This window comes from Jaculus jaculus, chromosome 7 (genome assembly GCF_020740685.1).
Source record: "Jaculus jaculus isolate mJacJac1 chromosome 7, mJacJac1.mat.Y.cur, whole genome shotgun sequence".
Taxonomy (NCBI): Eukaryota; Metazoa; Chordata; class Mammalia; order Rodentia; family Dipodidae; genus Jaculus; species Jaculus jaculus.
The window spans coordinates 26,400,661-26,422,900 of NC_059108.1; the positions used below are offsets into that span (position 1 = coordinate 26,400,661).

Here is a 22,240-nt window from a genome sequence, read left to right on the forward strand (position 1 = left end):
ATGGGTTAAAAAAAAAAAGTCATGAAAGTTAGTGAGGAAGGATGTTGGGGGCAAAAAGCATCCCTGGAGGAGGGGTAATTTTTTAGTTTGCATATTATTACTGTTATATATTCCTAAAAGAAGAAACATTGTTTAAAAAATTCATAGAAACTTACTCAGCAGGAGCTGTATTTTCATGCTGGAGTCCAGGTGGTGTTTTCTGGGTTCTTAAAGCTATTTCAGCATTCTTTAACTCCTAAAAAGAAGTTACCCCCCCCCCCAAAAAAAAGGCCAGTTAAAGGCTTGGCTAAATATATCAGCTATCTCTACATTGAAACTTCAAACAATATGGCCTAGAGGTTCAGGCTTTAGTAACCTGTTGTGGGAAAAGTTGTTTTATACATTGCTAAAACCTCTTTCCAAGAGAAGAATGAACTACTGATATTTCTGAAGAACTACAGACAGAACTCTGTAAGACTTATAAAGTGATTATGGTACTATTAAAACACCTTTATATTCAAATGTAGAAAACGTTTTTAAAAATATCGTATGTATTTATTACCTAAGAGAAAGAGGCAGAGAGGGAGTGAAGGAGAGAATGAGTATACCAGGGCCTCTAGCCACTGCAAATGTACTCCAGATGCATGCATCACCTTGTGCATCCTGCTTATGTGGGTGTTGAGGAATCAAACCTGGTCCTTAGGCTTCAAGGGCAAACACCTTAACCACCGAACCATCTTTCCAGCCCAAAAGCATTACTTTTTAAAGTATTTGTTTATTTGAGAGAGAGAAAGAGGCAGATAGAGAATTGGCACGCTAGGGCCTTCAGCCACTGACGAAGAATGCCAGATGCATGCACTACCTTGTGCTTACATGGGTCCTGGGAAATCAAACCTGGGTCCTGTGGATTTGCAGGCAAGCAACTCAACCACTAAGTCATCTCTTCAGCCCACATTATTTTTTTTTAAGTATGTCTAATTATTTGAAAGAGAAAGTGAGAGAGAATGAGAGTACAGGCTTGTCAGAGTTTCCAGCTGCTGCCAACAAACTGCAGAAACATGAATCACTTTGTGCAACTGACTTTACGTGGGTACTAGGGACTTGAACCAGGGCTGTCAGGCTTTGCAAGCAAGCATCTTTAAACGCCGACCCATCACTCCAGCTAAGAAAACTGTTTTAAAAAGGACAAGGAGATACACAGCTAATGTTAGCAACAATTAATATCTGGATGGTCCCAGTACACTAAGCACTATACTAAAAGCTTTACTTACATCATCTTGTTTACATTTCAGTGTAACCCTACTACATAATCAGTTTCTTTTGTTACAGATGAAGACATGGATTTATAGACGTTGCTCAGATACCTGAGAAATGAATACAGGCAGCCCAATTCTTCTAAAGCTCACATAGCAACCACTTATTGTCTTCTACTATTCCTCTATACTATTTAGATCTTCTACCCAACAATATTAGGCTTTTCAAGACTAATATTCTGATTTAACCCCTTTCACCAAACATTCCTATCATTCAACCTGCATTAACAAAAAAATTATCTCACTATAAAAATTACCTTTGAGAATAGGAAGATGGCTCACTGGTTAAAGGCACTTTGCTTTCAAAGCTTATTGGCCAGGGCTCAATTCCCAAGCTACTCATGTAAAAGCCTAACACAAAGTGATGCAAATTTCTGGCCTCTGCAGCGACAAGAGGCCCTGCTAGGCATGACATGCACATGCGCAAGCGTGTGCGCGCGCGCGCGCGCGCACACACACACACACACACACACACACACACGTACGTGCAATAAGTAAATGTTTTTTTTATATTCCCTGTAGCAGCCTTTTGCCCTCAATAAACTATGAAGCAGTTAAACCAACAACTGTTCTCTGTACTTTGTTTTTTTATAGGCAGGTCTCATGATTAACATAGGCTAGCCTAAAACTTATAATTTTCCTGCCTCAGTCTCCTGAGCATTAGGATTAGGGGTGTCCAGTACCTGGCATCTTTTTTACCCTTGAACTTCCACCTACCTACTCTAACTAAAATGCTTTGGAGAGGTCTGCACCATTCCAGATTGATGCACATTCAACCAGACTCTGACATTCCTACAAACCTTTCAAAACTCAACATAAAAGAATCATACTTTGGGAATAATGGTAAAAGTACAGACTAGAGCCCTGTGCACTAAGTCTTTCTGTCCCAACACCTGAAGTGTCTGGCACACACCAGTTGTTTTTAAACAGTTCACTGAATGCTAAGACGGCTGAACTCGGCAATGTAGTGTCAGCATGCACTCTATCCAAAAAGGACAAATCCTCCACTGATTTAAGCTCTTTCCCTTATGCTTCCTTCTCACTTACTAATCCTTTATCAGGTACTTTCTAGGAAAAAGACAGTGTTAATTGAGCTTTTAGGCAAAACAATTTTAACACTGATTACACATTACAAGAAGTTATATAAAATTGACTTTTAGATGGAAAATATATAAATTATACAAGTTATAAATAGTCATTAGCAAATGGAGGAAGCAAATGAAATGAAATGAAAGCTACACTCAGATGCATTATAATCCTAAAACTATGATTGTATTAATAGGTATGTATGAGATAATTGTTATGTAACAGACTCATCAAAATAAAGTGTTCTGGATTCTGTATTTAGTACTACCAATATATATTAACCTCAAAACATTTCTTCAAAGCAAGCTTTTCTAGGAAATTCAAGCATTATTTAGTGAAAGGTGATAGTCCAAAATCTTATATATGCAAAGTCCTATTTACTTCATTTTCCTGGTAAACTGGTGACACATGAGTCTAACCAAAGCATTTATAAGACACCAGGAAATTTAAGAACAACTGAATATCTTCAATATCCTTTTTATTGGTTTTTCAAGGTAAGGTTTCACTCTAGTCCAGGCTGACCTGGAATTCAGTCCTGTAGTCTCAGGGAGTCCTCAAACTCACGATGATCCTCCTACCTCTGCCTCCTGAGTGCTGGGATTAAAGGTGTGCGCCACCACACCCAGCTCAATATCCCTTTATACACTATAGTTTAGACTAGCTATTTTAGTAATAATTATTATAAAAAACATCACAAAGTAACAGGTGTGGTGGCATACGCCTTTAATCTCAGCACTCAGGAGGCAGAGGTAGGGGGAATCGCCGTGAGTTCAAGGCCACTCTGAGACTACAGAGTGAATTCCAGGTCAGCCTGAGCTAGAGTGAAACCTTACCTTGAAAAACAACAAAAAACAAAAGAAAGATGACAAAGTATTCTCTAGTACCTCATTTAAAGTCTTAATGCAAAAGCATCTTTCCAGGTGCTAGTTATTTACTGCCACTTCACTTATGGAGGGTACAGCACCTGACCAGCCCACACTAACTACATCTTCACATGAAGGGTGTCAACACATCAAGAACACTAAGAAAGGACATTGAAACTCCCACACACATGCAAAATTACACCCTATGCTAAAATGGTTGTGAATTCACATACCTGAGCCGTTTCTATTTTCAATTTGTCAATATTGAGGGTGTTTCTCTGCAATCCACTGGCAGCTAAAGACAGAAGCTGCTTCAGAGCTTTAATGTCTTCTTGGACTTTAAGCATGGCTTTGGAAGACATTCTACTAATTTCCTCTTGAACCTGTTTTTGTTCCTTGACAAATTTCCTTAAAAATAAAATTTAGAACAGAATATATATTTGGTTTTCTATTAAAAAAAAAAAAAGAGTAGGGCTGGAGAGATGGCTTAGTAGTTAAGTGCTTCCTGTGATGCCTAAGGACCCCAGTTCGAGGCTCGATTCCCCAGGACCCATATTAGCCAGATGCACAAGGGGGCGCACACATCTGTAGTTCGTTTGCAGTGGCTGGAAGTGCTGGCACACCCATTCTCTATCTACCTACCCCCACCCTCTCTCTCTCTCACTCTCAAATAAATAAAAATGAACCAAAAAAATTTTTAAAAAATGAGTACATTTAAAATAGGCTGGCCAGAGACTAACTGTTTTAAGAAACTAAAAGTTCATCCATAGAACTGGAGAGATAGCTTAGCAGTTAAGGCACTTGCCTGAAAAGCCAAAAACGCAGTACCCACATAAAGTCAGATGCACAGGGTGACATATGCATCTGGAGTTTATTTGCAGTGGCTAGAGGTACTGGCATGCCCATTCTTTATCTGCTTCTCTCAAATAAATATCTTAATATTTTAAAATTCATCTACACTTATTGAGATATGGCTTAGCTTAAAGGCGCTTGATTGCAAAGCCTGACAGTCTGGGTTCCATTCCCCAGTAAGCACTCAAGCCCGATGCACAAAGTGGCACATGCATCTGGAGTTCATTTGCAGTGTTAAGAGGCCATGGCACAAACATTTTCTCTCTCTCTCTGCTTGCACATAAACAAATAAATAAAAATATCCTTAAAAATTCATCTGAGCTAGAAAGATGGCTTAGCAGTTAAGAGCTTGCCTGTGAAGCCTAAGGACCCCGGTTTGAGGCTTGATTCCCCAGGACCCATGTGAGCCAGATGCATAAGGTGGTGCATACATCTGGAGTTCGTTTGCAATGGCTGGAGGTCCTGGCGCTCCCATTCTCTCTATCCACCTTTCTCATCCTGTCTGTCTGCAGCTCTCAAATAAATAAAAATAAACAACAAAAAATTTTTTTTTTAAATTCATCTATGTAGCTTGAGATATGGTTTAGCTGTTAAGGCACTTGCCTGCAAAGCCAAAGGACCGGGGTTCAATGCCCCAAGACCCACGAGATGGCACATGCATTTGCAGTTTGTTTACAGTGGCTAGGGGCCCTGTCATGCCTATTATTTTTATCTGCCTCTTCCTGTCTCTCTAATAAATAAATAAATAAAAATTTCATCTATAATTCACACACTTTTTTAACAGAATGTAGTTATGGAATTTTAATCTTGTTTTCATGTTTTTTTCCCCACCTCAAAAAAAAAAAAAAGAGCCAGGTGTGGTGGCACACGCCTTTAATCCCAGCACTTGGGAGGCAGAGGCAGAAGGATCACCGTTGAGTTCGAGGCCACCCTGAAACTACATAGTGAATTCCAGGTCAGCCCTCTGAGTAACAGTGAGACCCTACCTAAAAAAAAAAAAAAAAAAAAGGTTTTCTTGTTGTTGTTTCCTTTTGTTTTTCAAGGTAGGGTCTCAATCTAGCCCAGGCTGACCTGGAACTAGTCTCAGGGTGGCCTCAAACTCACAGCAATCCTCCTACCTCTGCCTCCTGAGTGCTGGGATTAAAGGCATGCATCACCACTGCCCAGCTAAAAACATGGTTTAACCTAAACTACAGAAGAGATGCTCCCCTAAAATGTACCCTAGACTTCAAGTTTACCCTGTTGTTTATCTAGTTACATTTCATACTTACTGGAGATTTTCAACATCCTGACAGATGACAGGAGGTAGGGTTTCATCTTTCAGTGCTTTACTATCCCTAAGGAAAAAAAAAGCACAAATGGTATTAATACCACCCAACTTCTAAATGTTAGGATGCAAGAATATAGCACTATTCCTTATAGTTTCTCTTGAGGACTTCAAACTTCTCAATGAAAAACAAGTTTCTTGACTTACAATTGTAGCAATTTATCTGAAACCCAGATTTCTTCCCTAAGAGAACTGACATTTATGATAAACACACTTAAAGGCATTTAAATTAGCTAAATGTTATGAAACAAATACTACAGACTGGATGAGATGATGAGCTAAGTTCCCCCTGGCTTAGATTCTATGACTAACATTTTATTCAATTTAAAAATATTAAGGGATTAGCCACATGTAGTAGTGCACACCTTTAGTCCCAGCACTTAGGAGGGAAACAAAGGTAGGAGGATCACCGTCAGTTGAGGACACCCTGAGACTACATAGTGAATTCCAAGTCAGCCTGGACTAGAGTAGTGAGAACCTACCTTGGGAAGAAAAAAAAAAATCAAGGGATTAAAGGTCTTTTCATAAGATGCCCAAAATATTCCAGTATTTCATAACTTCAATTTGTTTGACAATATACACTCAAATGGGAAAATACAACCTACTGACAGCTAAAGCAATAACAATGAAAATCGGAATAATTAAAATTTATCATACTATAATAGAAACAGGAGTTAGGCTCCATAGTCTTAGAGCTCAGTCTTTCAGCTTCTTCTTTTAAACTTAAAAGTTTTAGATTTTAGGCTAAGAGTGCTCTAAACTTGTAAATCTATCTATACAACTATTCCAAAAATCTCAAACACTTCTGATCCCAAGAATTACTTGTATAAGGAAAAGTCAACCTGTAATTGGTTAAAATAAACACACAATGTTTGTAAGACATGAACCTGATCATTCACTTACAAGTGTTTTATTTAAATGAAACATTAACTAGATGAGAAAATATAATTGGTAATAAAAATGATCATGGTAATTGGTAAGAAATAACAAGCGTCTTCCAACATATATATGGCATACACAGAAGCTACTATTTTTAGTGAAGACATCAGAAGTAAAAGGCACCAGTACAGTAATCTGTACATGTAAAAAGATGGTCTGAGGGGTGTAGGAATGACCCTGGGAGAGCGCACACTTAGCAGGTCCTATGTTTAATACCCAGCATCAAAAAAGCCAAAACAAAACAAAAGCTCTTTATTAAACTCTCCTTCAGAATGTGTACCTGTTTCTAATTTACTTCCAGCTGCCTATAGTTTATAAGAACTCAATTTAAAAAATCTTAAAATTAAAATATAAACTTACTCTGGTCTTGTTCCTGTTTTATCACCTAGAAAATTCAAGAAGCTCCATGTAAAAATAGGTCACTTAGCAGTGCATTCAAAATGTTTCAAATTAACACAGATTAAGGTAAACTATAAACCTAGACATTTTGTAGTTTGCTTGTTGACCATTGTGCTATGTGGTGACTTGTCACTGTGGAGACATTGTATACATATGATGTATTGTAAACATATGATGTAGCCAATTTGCACCACCTTCCTGCCTTACCTGTCTTCCACAGTAGTGGACAGTTTCTGTCCTTGCCTACCAAATGAACACTAGACAGCTTCACCTGACACTTTTTAAGGTCATGTCTACTCTCATGCCAGATTACCTAAACTTCTCCAATCTAACAATCCTTAAAACAATCTGATAACTTTTAGAACTGTCCCAACAAACATTCCTATCTGCAGTACATCATACATCACACCCTTACCAATGGACAGCATCTTCACTTCATTTTAATTTCAATTCAATTCATTTTTCTTACTGTATCAGTGACATAAAATATTTTCATCAAAAGTTTATTAGATAAGTACATGTTTCCAACTGTGAACTAACTACTCATGTGATCTGAATACTTTCCTGAGGTACTGCTCTTTATGACTGCTAGTTATTTCAATATTTCTATTCTTTTTCTCGTATATTTCACCCATTTCCAATATTGGATCCTTAAGACACATCTTAATTTCTGAGATTAAAATATTAACAAATAATCATGTACAAATATTCTATTTTTAACATCATTTGGCTTTCACTTTCATACTTCAAAAGACAAATTTAGCTTTGTTTTTCCAAATAATTCATCAAGTTTTAGTCAATATGCTATTTCTTTTTCATTTAATTTTTTTTTATTTATATGTGAGAATGAGGCAGACAGAGTGAATACAGGCACACCAGGGCCTTCTGCCACTGCAAATGAGTGAATTCCAGACGCATGCGTCACTCTGTGCATCTGGCTTTACATGGGTACTGGGGAAATGAACCCGAGCCATCAGGCATTGCAAGCAAACACCTTTAACCACTGAGTCATCTCCCCAGCCCTCTTTTTCATTTTCTGCATTACATTTACATTCATGTATATACTAATATGTAAAACTTATGCCTGTTTCAAATTGCCATGGACTCTATTCGTCTCCCCAGTTTGGTCTCAATCATACACTAACACAAAAGATTCCTAATAGCTCTCAAAGCTATTCTATTTCTGAAGCCATTTTCCACACAGCTGTCAAAATGCTAAATCTTATTTTTAAATATTCATTCATTTATTTGACAGAGAGGGGCAGATAGAGAATGGGCATGCCAGGGCCTCCAGCCAGTGCAAATGAATTCCAGATGCATGCACCACCTTGTGCATCTGGCTAATGTGGGTACTGGGGAATTGAATCTGGGTCCTTAGGCTCTGCAAACAAGCACCTTAGCCACTAAGCCATCTCTTCAACCCTGTACCACCTTTTTAAATTGTGTGTATATTTGTGTGCATGTTTATGTGGGAGCGTGTGTGTGTGCACACATGTGCAAGTAGAGGCCAGAGGACAACCTCGGTTGTCATTCCTCAGGAATTCCATGTGCCTTTTTTGAGAAAGGGTTTCTCATTAGCCTGTAGCGTCACAAATTAGGCTAGGGCTGGCCAGCCCGTGTTAGCCTGCCCAATGCTGGATGACAAGCACAAGCCACCATACCAGGCTTGTTTATTATGTGGGTTCTGGAGACTGTGCTCAGGTCTTCATGTTTACTAACTGAGCAATCTCCCCAAACCAACACCACCCTGTTTTACCCATTTATCCACTGGTGGACATCTACGCTGGTTCCATCTCTTGCTACTATGAATAGTGCAGTCCTCTCAATCTTAAGACAAATCCCATTAAAACTTTTGAGTAGTTCTCAATAGAACTACAAAATTCACCATGGCATGCAGAGCCCTTCATGACCGTCATCTGATCTTTCTATGCTCTGGCAAAGCCTTACTTCATGCTGCCTCTTCTTTACTGAACACTGTTTCCTTCCATCTAGCTAAATCCCAAAAACAGAAGCCCAAAACTAAGTGATATAGCCACCAGGAAGAGAAAAAGGGGCGGGAGATCCTGTAAATTACCAATAAGGATACTGACAGACAAAAGAATAAGGGAGCCAGGAGGTGGTACATATAAATAGGAACTATTCTAGGTATGATCTTTGTTCAATTCTAATTCAGTCACACTATGAGAAGAGATGCAGACAAGAGAAAAAAATTCTTTTTTTTTTTTTTTTTGGTTTTTCAAGGTAGGGTCTCACTCTGGCTCAGGCTGACCTGGAATTCACTATGTAGTCTCAGGGTGGCCTCGAACTCTCGGCGATCCTCCTACCTCTGCCTCCCGAGTGCTGGGTTTAAAGGCGTGCGCCACCACGCCCGGCTCAAAAAAATTCATTTTTATAGTTGTTACCTCTCTAGATTGAAATAAACTAACACCTAATCAAACTGACATTGGTAAATGCTCCCAACATTATGTAAAAACAGATTACAAAATACACGGACCATGATACCAGTCTAAAAACACTTATGGGGTTGGGGAGATGGCTTAGCAGTTAAGGCGCATGCCTGCAAAGCCAAAGACCCACATTAGCCAGATGCACGAGGTGGCGTATGCATCTGGAATTCATTTGCAGTGAGTGGTTGGAGGCCCCGGCGTGCCCATGCCCTCCCTCCCTCCCTCCCTCCCTCCCTCCCTCTCTCTTCCTGCTTCTCTCTCTCTCTCTCAAATAAATAAATGTATTTTTTAAATGTTTTAAAAACAAGTGTTTTTAAACTGGACATACAGATTAAGGCAGCTACATAATACATATGCATATACGAATCTAAGAGGGCTACAAAGAGTAGATACATAAATGTGCAACAAAGCTTGCAAAATGTGATAATACAAATGAACTTCAAAACAAAACTGTACTACTGAGTATACAGCCAATAATCTTTCAAACAGTACTTTTAAGTAACCTGGAAATTCCAAAACAGAACAGTTAGAACATAGATAGTATCACAATAACATTACTTACTCTTTTTATCTGATGAGGTACTAAAATCTATACCACCAAGGCCTTCACTGCCTACACTTGAAGTGGGTGCTGTAGTTCCCAAAGACAAGGTTAAAGCATTCTGTCCAAGACCTATAAATAAACCAAATATTATTTACTAATTTTCCTCACTTTATAAGTACTTCCCCTTACTGGCCAAAACACTCAACTATTTTCAGTGAAGACCCTAGATTTCTGCCTACTTGATAATGTGAAATCAATCTGGAACATAACTTGGGTAAAGAATGATAATTTGCTTGGATTCAATAACGTATGTACTTTGGAAAGATGCAATGTCTCATTATTAAAAGTCCTGTACTGCCTGGCGTGGTGGCGCACGCCTTTAATCCCAGCGCTCAAAAGGCAGAAGTAGGAGGATTGCCATGAGTTCAAGACCAACCTGAGACTACACAGTTAATTTCAGCCTGGGCCAGAGTGAGACCCTACCTTGGGGGGGCGGGGGGAAAGTCCTGTATATATCTGTTAATTTGGTATATACAAATACCTTATTTTAAAACTTTCTACAAAAACATTTTCAGCTAGTGTATTTTCAAGGGCACATATTTTGTAATTGCATAATTTTAAAGTAATCTACTATGAATGTATAAAATATGTAAGTCCAATACAACTTAAGTATAACTACCTATTTCCAAGTTCTTAGAAAACTTATTTTAAAAACAACCTTGTTGGGCTGGAGAGATGGCTAAGCGGTTAAGCGCTTGCCTGTGAAGCCTAAGGACCCCGGTTCGAGGCTCGGTTCCCCAGGTCCCACGTTAGCCAGATGCACAAGGGGGCGCACGCGTCTGGAGTTCATTTGCAGAGGCTGGAAGCCTTGGCGCGCCCATTCTCTCTCCCTCTATCTGTCTTTCTCTCTGTGTCTGTCGTTCTCAAATAAATAAAAATTTAAAAAAAAAAAAAAAAAAAACAACCTTGTAGCTAGAGAGATGGTTCAGTGGTTAAGGTATATGCATCTGGAGTTTATTTGCAGTGGCTAGTAGCCCTGGTACACTCATATTCATTCTCTCTCTCTCTCTCTGGGGTGTGGTATAATCCCAGCATTCAAGAAGCAGAAGGAGGAGGATTGTTGTGAGTTTGAGGCCAGCCTGAGACTACATAATGAATTCCAGGTCAGCCTGGACTAGACTAATATCCTACCTCAAAAAAAAAAAATAAAACATAAAAGCCACCCTTTATTTATTTAAGCCTAATCTCACTGGCAAGAAGGTTCTAAGGAACTAAGTACCAAAACATCAAAGAGTTTGTGTGGCTAAACCTGTATTTCCATAAATCTATGCATTCTTAAGCTGGTACAACTAACATTCACACAAGATACTGTTTGTTTTTAAAACAGAAGAAACAGTGGTTAGTAGCACCGGATAACTGAAAACTGGATTAAAATCTAGAAATAACTGACAGGAACAAAGCTAAATAAATAAGAATAATGCTAAGTAACCCTCTATCAAATCCAAAATCTGAAATTTTCCAAAATAGGAAATACTCTACCCCCATGCATTTCATAAAAGTTATACTATGTTAATTGTTTAAGTTCATAGACCCTGAGGTGGGGAACCTACTACTGAGGTTATGCTAGATGGGACAGCATGTCAAACTATCTTTGTGTGAAGCCAACATCAGCAAAGTTTCTTACGACAATGGACAATCGTTAATGCATAGATGTCTGACTAGTCAAACGGCTCAGAATAAACCACCCCTTCCTGAAGTCCCATGGCACCCTACGAAGAGGTGGTGGAAGGAACCGAAGACTAGGGCTGGGAGGCGGCCCCTGGCATCCATGTAAACCCAGTGGCACAAGTGTCTGGCATGCATTTGTTGCACCACGAGAATGCAGCATGCCTACATAAATACACGCACAAATTAATTTTTTTTAAGAAGACAAAAAATTCTTTTAAAAAAAAGATAATCAGGGCTGGAGGGATGGCTTAGTGGTTAAGGTGCTTGCGTGCAATGATAAAGGACCCAGATGCACATGGTGGCACATGCTCCTGGAGCTCGTTTGCAGCACCTAAAGGCCTTGGCGTGCCCATTCTCTATCTGCCTCTTTTTTCTTTCTCTCTCTCTCTCTCTCTCAACTAAATAAAATAAAAATGTATGTATTTTTTTTAAATCAGAATAGGAGTATGGTATGAAAGGCTGTAAAATGCTGTCTTCTAGAAACAATGTGGCCATTACACTCACGAATTCACAGAAGTGGTGGTTCGGGCCTAAGACTGAGACTGTTATCATATCGCCAGTCACAGGGGAATGAAGAGTACTGGGCCTCACTCCTCCTAGAGCAGCTTATGGCGCTGAGAAGGAATTTAGGTACATCAATGATTTAGCTTCTGGTAAACTGACAGTCCCATGGTAAATAATCTGCCACCCATGATCATGCAAACAACCATACTTTTACTTAATGGATTAAAAAGAAGCATGGAAAAATTACACACTAACAAGGGAAGACAATGTTGGTGAGGAGACTAAGAGGATAATCAGATCAAAATATGTTATATACATGTATGAAAATATCAAAAATGGAAAATTAAAAATTTTAAAATTCACTGGCACCTTTAAGTTAATGTAATCATAAAATAGGCATTGAACATTATTGTCAAGATCTGAAAAAGAATCAGTACACTATTAAAAATGAGTGTTTTCAGCCAGGTGTGGTGATGCACACCTCTAATCCCAGCACTTGGGAGGCAGAAGTAGGAGGACTGCATTGAGTACAAGACCACCCTGAGACTACATAGTGAAAACCAGGTCAGTCTGGACTAGAGCAAAACCCTACCTCAAAAAACTAAAAAGGAGCTGGAGAGATGGCTTAGTGGTTAAGCGCTTGCCTGTGAAGCCTAAGGACCCCGGTTCAAGGCTCGATTCCCCAGGACCCATATTAGCCAGATGCACAAGGGGGCGCATGCGTCTGGAGTTCGTATGCAGTGGCTGGAGGCCCTGGCGCGCCCATTTTCTCTCTCTCTCTCTGCCTCTTTCAAATAAATAAAAATAAACAAACAAAAAGAACAAATTGTTGTTGAGGTAGTAAAAGAAAATGTTTAAAAAAAAAAAACGAAAGAGTGTTTTCAGATGGTGGCATTATTTGGGGAGGCTGTGGAACCTTTGGGTTGGGAATCATGGCTTTTGGAGGCAAGTCACGGGAGGTAGGCCTTTTGATACGTAGACCACTCAGCTTTGGCCAGCCTTTGCTTCCTAATCCTGTGAAAGACAAGGTCCTGCTACCATGGGCTTAACGCCCTAGCTACCATGCCTTCCTGCCAATGACCCAGCTTGTCTTTTCCAGTCAATGAGCATATGAATAGAGGACAGAAAAAAGAACAATAGCATCTTTAGCAGTACACATGAAGCCTTATTTGTTTATCTTTCATACACTACCAAATAGTCAACGCATATTAAGAGCTCCATAAATTTCTGAAAGCAGTTATTGTAAATTAGCATAAGTAGTAGAAATTGTGTAATTTCATTATATATCAACTATTCTCATTCAATACATTGTTAAACAGAAACTCTTGCTATACTGCTAGGTAAAATAATTATATGATGACTTCAATTAACAGGAAAGCTTTTCTCACTCAAAAATATCCTTTCTTGGTCCTAGTGATCAAAGCTGAACCCAAACTCAGGCATACCAGATTTCACTACATCAAATTAAGCTGTACTCGACCTCCAAAACATATACATACATAAATGCATGCACGCACGCACGCACGCTGGTGATGTAATCCAGGGCCTGCCACATGCTAAGCAAGCATTTTACCACTGAACCATATCCCTTCCTAAGACTACTTAACCAACATTTACTTAAAAGACATGTTTCTCTGGAAGTTGTTTGACTTAAATAGGCTCATTTCCTTATCTAATCAGTCAATGCTGAGAACAAGGATGTTTTTTAAAATATGGAGAAGATACTTTAATTATGTATGAAAAACACTGTTTTAGTTTTCATACTAAAAGAAAAACATACAGATTACACAGAAAAGTGCTCTGCTTAATAGGTTAAAATAAACTTAAATGCAAAAATTAACTATTCTGAAAAATAAGTGTCATTGATTACCTGATGTTGCTGTATTTGTCTGGAATAGCGAACCTCCCAGACCAGCTAAGGCTCCCCCTAAAGAAAGGCCTGTGGATCCGGTTGTAGTTGTGGCTGTTGTTGCTCCCAAATTGTTTAGAGTAAATCCTGTGGATGCTGGAAAATAGTAGTAAGATAATAAGTCTCAAAACATACCAAAACATATGATTGTTTTCAAAAAGTGATTTCCATGACATTGACTCTCTTAGGAAACTACTTACTAAAGAAAGATTTACACATATGTGAGACTCAAGAAGAACAGTAGGTTCAAAGCAGAAACCAGTAATAAAGGGAGGAGGGAGCTTGGGTATTACAATGGTACCAGGTAACACTGCAGATAGCAATAACTGATAACCTCTGGATCCAGTCAAAGGACTCTTTAGCCAGGTAAGGTTTACATGAAGTCTTATCTTTCCCAGTCACTAACTTCTTAGAAACAAAGTAGACATGAACAACTTTATTTTTCTTTTGGTTTTTCAAGGTAGGGTCTCACACTAGTCCAGGCTGACCTGGAATTCACTACGTAGTCTCAGGGTGAACTTGAGCTCACGGTGATCCTCCTACCTTTGCCTCCTGAGTGCTGGGATTAAAGGCGTGCACTACCTCGCCCAGCTATGAACAACTTTACATTTCACCCTCTGATCCTCTCCTTGTTTTGCTCTCAAAGTAAAGACAGTATTTCAAGACAGTCACTACTGCTTTAATGCTTAATATAACTTTTTGTTTTCCCTTTCTAACCAAGGCTGACCCTGATCTCAAGATCCTTCTACCTCAGCCTCCTGAGTGCTAAGATTTCAGATTTGTACCACCACACCAGGCTATAACAAATTGGTAACAAATTTGGTAATTAATTGGTAGGTCAAAATTGCTGAGTAACTTAAAGATTTCCCAAAGCCTAGTAATGCTTAATAAAGGGAACTATCCATGTTCTCTAATGAGATAAAGTATAAATTTAACCATTAAACACATTTTTCCCACTCTACCTCACCTGCTGGCGTTGATGTCAGAGCAGATGAAAGCGTGAGACCACTAGCTGAGGTAGAAGTAACAGGCAGGGCAAATGGTGTGGCAGATGCGGCAGGTTTACTGAATCCTAAACTAAATCCTGTTGTAGATGCAGATGTAGTGGCTGGTGTTCCTGTTTTGTTTTTTTTTAAACAAACAAACAAACAAAAAAAAGAATCCCATTTTACCTTTATCATACAGATATTATATCAGTTTCCATCAGGATCCCTAAAAGCTCATGACCCTTTTCCATAAAACAGAAGGGTAAATGAATGTGAAAGCAAACATAAAAGTTGGGACTAACCCATCATGAAGACAGAGAAGAGGGCTTTCTGGGTTAAGAAAAGCTAACTCAAGCTCTCTAATACTGTGATCAATTCTACCCATAGGTTTCCCTACAACAGGACTTTACCTCCTTTACTTAGCTCTCAGCAGAAAAAGCAGTCCCTCTAGTTTAAGACTATGCAAATTACCATTCTGCATGCCTGAAAATCCTCTTCTGTTTGACTCCCTTCTCTGTAAGCTCCTGGATCTCTTCCTTGTTCTACTTTGTTCAAGTCTGAAGTGACACTCTCCAGGTTCTGTGCTCCTTCCTAATTTCTGCACTGATCTCACTCCTCACTCACTTTCAGCACTGCAACTACAGGTACATGAGTCATATAACTAACTGCAATCAGCTTCTTGGATTTTTTGTGACATCTTCTCAGTATGTATCCCAGGCTAGCCTTGAACTCACAACCCTGCTTCAGCCTCCCTAGTTGGAATTACAGGAATGACTGGCAGGTCTAAATCTCTATATCCTTCGCCTTTGGCTGGTTCTGCCTTGATGTCCCTTTGGATTCTTACATCTCTCTCCCCACCAAACAACTCAAAAAAAAAAAAAAAAAAAAGCCTTGATTCAATAGCTCAAGACAGAAACCGTTAGTTTCTTCTTGTTGTTGGGTTTTTGTTTTTTTTTCATTTCTTCCTTTCTTTACATTTCCTTAGTTACAAATCCTGTCAATTTTACTACAGAAGCATGCTTGGCTTACAGGCATCCACAAAACCTTAGTTTAGGCTATTCCTCTTCTAAATTACTCTATCAGTCTCTTCCAACAACCTGATTCTTGGAATGATCTCAATTACCTAAACAACCTGATTCCCTCCTCTCCATGAGGGAATGTTATTGGGCTCAATCCTGTGAGGATCTCATAGTAATTACAGCTATTGGACTCTGACAATACATTCCACAACATTTGGTGATTTAGCCCAACTCATCACATCCAGATGGCATTTGCAACAGTCCAACAGTCCTGGCTGCACTCAAATAACCCTACTTTCTTCTTCCTCTGACTTCCAAATGTCTACAGCACATCTACCAGGTCAACAAGGACCTGTTTACATATCTACTTGTCCCTCAACTCATAACACATGAATGCCTTGCCCTGAATTTAAGGTGCTTGACCACCACCTTCATCAGTGCCATTATTAGCCACCACTGCAAATGCAAGCTAATGGTGACTGTTCGAGACTTGGTGGGCCATACAGTTAGGAAGCAGTAACTGCGCAAACACTATTAAATGAAGAGCTGGAGGAATTGCCTATTTTGGGTTTCTCCTGAAATCACTGAGAAAAGAAATCAGAAACCATGTTTCTGCATTGCCATGAGCACAAACTGGGAATCAGTGCCAAAGCACAGTGCTTTGAGTTTATAAATGGATGACGTTTATTTAAATATTTTATTTTTATTTACTTATTTAACAGAGAAAGGGGGGAGAGAACGGGGACCCCAGGGCCTCCAGCCACTGCAAACGAACTCTAGTCACACACACACCTTCTAACATGGGTCCTGGGGAATCGAACCTGTGTCCTTTGGCTTTGCAGGCAAATGCCTTAACCACTAAGCCATTCCTCCAGCCCATGGATGAGTTTTGTAACTTCAGAAAGTAAAAGGACTAAATTATTTGCCCTTAAATGCTGATGACCAAAATGCATTTTTTCTGATCTAACAGGTAAACAGCATCCAAGTGAGTGAAGTCTGCCAATCATGAACTTAATATCAATTTAAGAGCTTTTTCAATTTCAATCTACCTAACCCAATTAGTTAACTAGGGTTGCTTACAGGGCATCTACTTTGCTACGTCCACGGCGACCTCGCCTGTGTAGCAAGCAGAAATGCTTCTGCACTGGAAGAGAGCTGAGGACAGAGGGCCAGCACTCCTCGGAGGGATGCCCCCGGTGACCCCTTGGCAGTCAGTTACTGTAAAGGTTCCTGCTGCCCATGAAGTCACGACGACCTAATTGCTGGCGCCAATGCTGTTTCTTTCCTGCTTTCTTCTAGCTGTTTGTCTAAGAACAGCTAATTCAACACTTATTAGTAATCATGCACGCAATCAGAGTACAAGAAACAATCTAAGTATTGAATGTGCCCCTCCTATGATTAGGGCAATGGAGAGAATGTATAACTCTACTAGGAATAAAAAATTAACTCTAGAACAGTTTTTAGATGGTGTAAAGTAAAAACAGCTTATGATGTTTGAGAACGATACTGAGCCTGAGAATATGAAAGTAAAAATGTTGATCGGTAGTGTTCATAAGAAACATGACAGTTCTGCAGAAAAGGAGTTACAAAACTTAGGCATTCCCACCAGGAAACTTCCTGGGGGATATGTTCAGTACTTGATCAAGGGCAGATGGTGGACTCCTAGAGCTGGAATCTACTTAGTTCCACTCCCCTATGAGGGAGGATATGATGAATTCGGTAATAGATGGGTGAATTATGAAGTAAAAAGGAGGCTATGGCATTCTCTTCCATTTACGGGAACGCTTAACAAGGAAGCGTAAGCCTTGGTGTTTATACAGTCCTTGGGGTATAAGAAATAAGTAACCTGTTATTCACCTTACACCTAGTTTCTGTTTGTATAATGTTGTGGTCAATGATACAAGACGCCCTTCTTAAAAAATGGGTACAGTTCCTGCCTGATCAACATTACATGTATGCTTACAATAGAACAATACTCAAGATTGTTTAGATTAATGATTTCTGAGATCACTTGTTGGCTTGCTAAGTTTCTCTGTTCAATCTGTATAAAATCTTCATGAAACCTTCAGTAAATTGCAGCAGCATATTCTACCTAGAGTGTGTCTGTCTGTCATTTCCTCGCCGAATCCCGAGTTCTCCCTGAGCCTTCGCCCTTGTTCTCCCTCGGTCCTGATCTCCCCGAGAGTCAGTCCGCGGCAGGTGGCGCCCCGAACAGGGACCTGAAGGACAGGTAAGCTTTCTTTCTTTCTTTCCTCAGAACTTAGGATCGGCTCTCACCAGGGAACTGCAGTCCCGCCGGTAAAGGATCACCGGTTAAGAGTGAGTAATCACAAGGAAATCATGGGGCATTCAATGAGTAGAAATGAAAAGATGTTGGGGGTCATGGTACAGTACATGTTGACAAAAAATGGGTTTAATGTGTCCACAAAAGTTTTAGAAGAATTTATGCTTTTCTTATATCTAGAGGAGGCTATCAATAGGATGCTTCCTCCATCAGAAGGAACTAATCTTCTCCTTAAACAATTGGCTTGGGAAAATGCTAATGCGCTGTGCCAGGATTTAATCAGACCCATAAGAAAGACAGGACAAATACAAGATTACATTAAAGCCTGTTTGGATGCCTCACCAGCGGTGGTACAGGGAATGGCCTACGCTGCAGCCATGAAGGGACAGAGATTCAGCGCCTATGTAAAAAAGACATATGGGGGAGGAAAAGCCTCCCCACAAGGACCTAATCCTGTATGTTTTAAATGTAATAAGACAGGACATCTGCAGAAGGACTGCAGACAACAAAGTTCAGGCCCTAATAACAAGGGACCTGCTCCTGGATTATGTCCCAGGTGCAAGAAAGGAAAGCATTGGAAAAATGAATGTAAGTCTAAGTTCCATAAGGATGGGACCTCCCTGAATGGGGAAGAAAAAGAGGAAAATGAGTCAAAAAACTAGGAGGAAGGCAAGCTCCTAGCCCAGAACAAAAGGGAGCTCCCCCTCAAGAGCAGAAGGAATTAAAATTAAATCCTCTTGCTCCAGAGTTTACTATTCAACTTAAAAAAAAAAAAAAAAAAAAAAAAAAAAAAAAAAAAAAAAACAACTCCAACAATGTTACCAAAAGTGCTTTGGAAAGACTTGCTGACCGGTTCCTAGAAAGGACCAGATGTCTTAATAACCTCGGGACGAGGGTATGCTTGTGTTTTCCCACAGGATGCGGACTCTCCCATGTGGATCCCTGACAGGCTCGTCCGGCCACACTTTACGCAGGCGCAGGAGACGGCTAAAGAGGAACAACAAACAGCTCCTCCGACAGATGGAAAACTGAAACTGAAAACAACACGGGAACATGATTTAACGTAGACAAAGATAAGAACTCTCACTCGAGAAACAAAAAAAATTAATAATCAGCCAGGGAAAACCCCTAACTGCTTGTATGTATTTTGTGGCATTTTTTGTCTCTGCTCTCCGCGCCGGCTAAAGTTCAGGGAATTCCCTATTGGGCATATGTTCCCAACCCCCCTTTGTTACAGCCTGTGGGTTGGTTAGATCAGGAGCCTATTAAAATCTTAACCAATGATTCTGTGCGCATAGGCGGAGCTCAGGATTCTGAAGTCAAACTGAGTACCTCCTCTTTTAGGACGAGGGGTACCAATAGGCTGTTTGCACACCAGCTATCGGACGTTCCTAACGGACGCTCCGGATAGAACAGATCGTGGTAAGAGATGGATGTGGGTTCTACAAATACAGACTTTAGGTTTTCCTAATTATAATGAGACACATCAACAAGTTACAGAATTGCCTTTACCATCCTGTATATTAAAATATAGAGACAGGAATCAATATTGGGACTCTTCTCTCACAAAATATCCTGCTTGGTTAACTTGCGGCTTCCCAAATGCTGCTACATATTATAATCCAAAAAGCTCTGATGTTAAAATATGGGATTATTCTACTTCCTCAGGGGAAGGCAAATATGAGAACTATATTAAAAATAATAAAGATAAATTTAATGGGTTTAAATTAGGAGATATGCTAGGGAAAAAAATAAAAAGATGGTTTTCTCAAGGCTATGTGGAACCAACCTGGGTAGCCACAGAAGGAAATATATCTAGAACTCATTCAGATTTATTCAGGTTGGTTGCCGCTGCAAATATGCTTCTTGAAAGACAGCCTAACACTACAAAACCTATACCTTATGGGCTTAAAGCTTGTGCTGCTTATCCTAATGCTCTATTGATTGCTCAACAAAATTTTGTTAATATTACTAAAGTAGGAAAATCTTATCAAATTCATTGTTATTCTTGTAAACTTACTAATTGTATCTCCTCAGGAGACACTAAAAATTTAGGAGTAATGCTCATTGTTAGACGGCCTCCTTATGTGATGTTGCCAGTAGAATTAGGTGATGATCCTTGGTATGATAATTCTGCTCTTCAAGTGTTAAAAACATTTAATGCACTATTGCGGCCAAAGAGGTTTGTTGCTGCTTTGATTCTTGGTATCGCAGCTTTGATTTCGATACTCACCACTTTCGCTATTGCTACTACAGCATTAGTAGAGGAAATCCATACAGCTCATTATGTTAATGCTTTAAATAAAAACATTACTTCCGCCCTGATGGAACAGGCTGCCATAGATACTAAATTAGAAGTAAAAATAAATATTCTCGAGGAAGTAGTTCTGGCTCTAGGACAAGACCTAGCTAATTTAAAAACTACATTATCTACTAGGTGTCATGCTAGTTTTCAATCAATTTGTGTTACACCTCTTCCATATAATTCATCAGAAACATGGGATAAGGTAAAGGCTCATTTGCAAGGAGTATGGAAGGATAATGATGTTACTCATGATATAGATACATTACAAAAAGATATTTCTGCCATTAGTCAGTCTCATCTACAAATGGGAGGTTTAGAAACCTTAGCTAGGGATTTAGAACAGCGAGTTCGCTCTCTTAATCCTCTAGATTGGATTCAATACTTTGTTTTGATTGGCGTGCTGCTTTTATTAATACTTTTAGTGGTCTTTCTGTTTCCTATTCTTCTTAAATGCCTTTTCAGCACTGTGGCTGCCGTGAAACAAGAAGTCTTTGAGCTTCATTTTAAAAACAAAAAAGGGGGAACTGCTACGTCCACGGCGACCTCGCCTGTGTAGCAAGCAGAAATGCTTCTGCACTGGAAGAGAGCTGAGGACAGAGGGCCAGCACTCCTCGGAGGGATGCCCCCGGTGACCCCTTGGCAGTCAGTTACTGTAAAGGTTCCTGCTGCCCATGAAGTCACGACGACCTAATTGCTGGCGCCAATGCTGTTTCTTTCCTGCTTTCTTCTAGCTGTTTGTCTAAGAACAGCTAATTCAACACTTATTAGTAATCATGCACGCAATCAGAGTACAAGAAACAATCTAAGTATTGAATGTGCCCCTCCTATGATTAGGGCAATGGAGAGAATGTATAACTCTACTAGGAATAAAAAATTAACTCTAGAACAGTTTTTAGATGGTGTAAAGTAAAAACAGCTTATGATGTTTGAGAACGATACTGAGCCTGAGAATATGAAAGTAAAAATGTTGATCGGTAGTGTTCATAAGAAACATGACAGTTCTGCAGAAAAGGAGTTACAAAACTTAGGCATTCCCACCAGGAAACTTCCTGGGGGATATGTTCAGTACTTGATCAAGGGCAGATGGTGGACTCCTAGAGCTGGAATCTACTTAGTTCCACTCCCCTATGAGGGAGGATATGATGAATTCGGTAATAGATGGGTGAATTATGAAGTAAAAAGGAGGCTATGGCATTCTCTTCCATTTACGGGAACGCTTAACAAGGAAGCGTAAGCCTTGGTGTTTATACAGTCCTTGGGGTATAAGAAATAAGTAACCTGTTATTCACCTTACACCTAGTTTCTGTTTGTATAATGTTGTGGTCAATGATACAAGACGCCCTTCTTAAAAAATGGGTACAGTTCCTGCCTGATCAACATTACATGTATGCTTACAATAGAACAATACTCAAGATTGTTTAGATTAATGATTTCTGAGATCACTTGTTGGCTTGCTAAGTTTCTCTGTTCAATCTGTATAAAATCTTCATGAAACCTTCAGTAAATTGCAGCAGCATATTCTACCTAGAGTGTGTCTGTCTGTCATTTCCTCGCCGAATCCCGAGTTCTCCCTGAGCCTTCGCCCTTGTTCTCCCTCGGTCCTGATCTCCCCGAGAGTCAGTCCGCGGCACTACTTCTCCCCTCAAGGCTCAGAAATGTTGTGAGAAAGTGAGTGGAAAGAATACAAGAGCTGGAGGAAAGGGAGCAGTGCTGGGAATACGAATGCAGCTATGACATGGCAGTTGTACTCCTGAAC

At 39.7% G+C, this 22,240-nt stretch overlaps 1 protein-coding gene across 2 annotated transcripts in view; it reads right to left on the reverse strand.

The window, feature by feature from the left end:
* The window catches only part of Nup58 (nucleoporin 58), a 46,090-nt gene that overhangs the window by 16,456 nt on the left and 7,394 nt on the right, over positions 1-22,240 (reverse strand). Inside the window, exons 3-9 of one of the 2 annotated variants that reach the window (XM_004670532.2) lie at positions 14,858-15,007; positions 13,852-13,986; positions 9,768-9,878; positions 6,720-6,744; positions 5,365-5,430; positions 3,475-3,649; positions 156-235 (exon numbers count right to left, since the gene is read on the reverse strand). In XM_004670532.2, coding sequence (XP_004670589.1) covers positions 156-235; positions 3,475-3,649; positions 5,365-5,430; positions 6,720-6,744; positions 9,768-9,878; positions 13,852-13,986; positions 14,858-15,007 — 742 coding nt within the window. The remainder of the gene's footprint in view (positions 1-155; positions 236-3,474; positions 3,650-5,364; positions 5,431-6,719; positions 6,745-9,767; positions 9,879-13,851; positions 13,987-14,857; positions 15,008-22,240) is intronic. The other variant, XM_045154121.1, reaches the window with a different exon arrangement.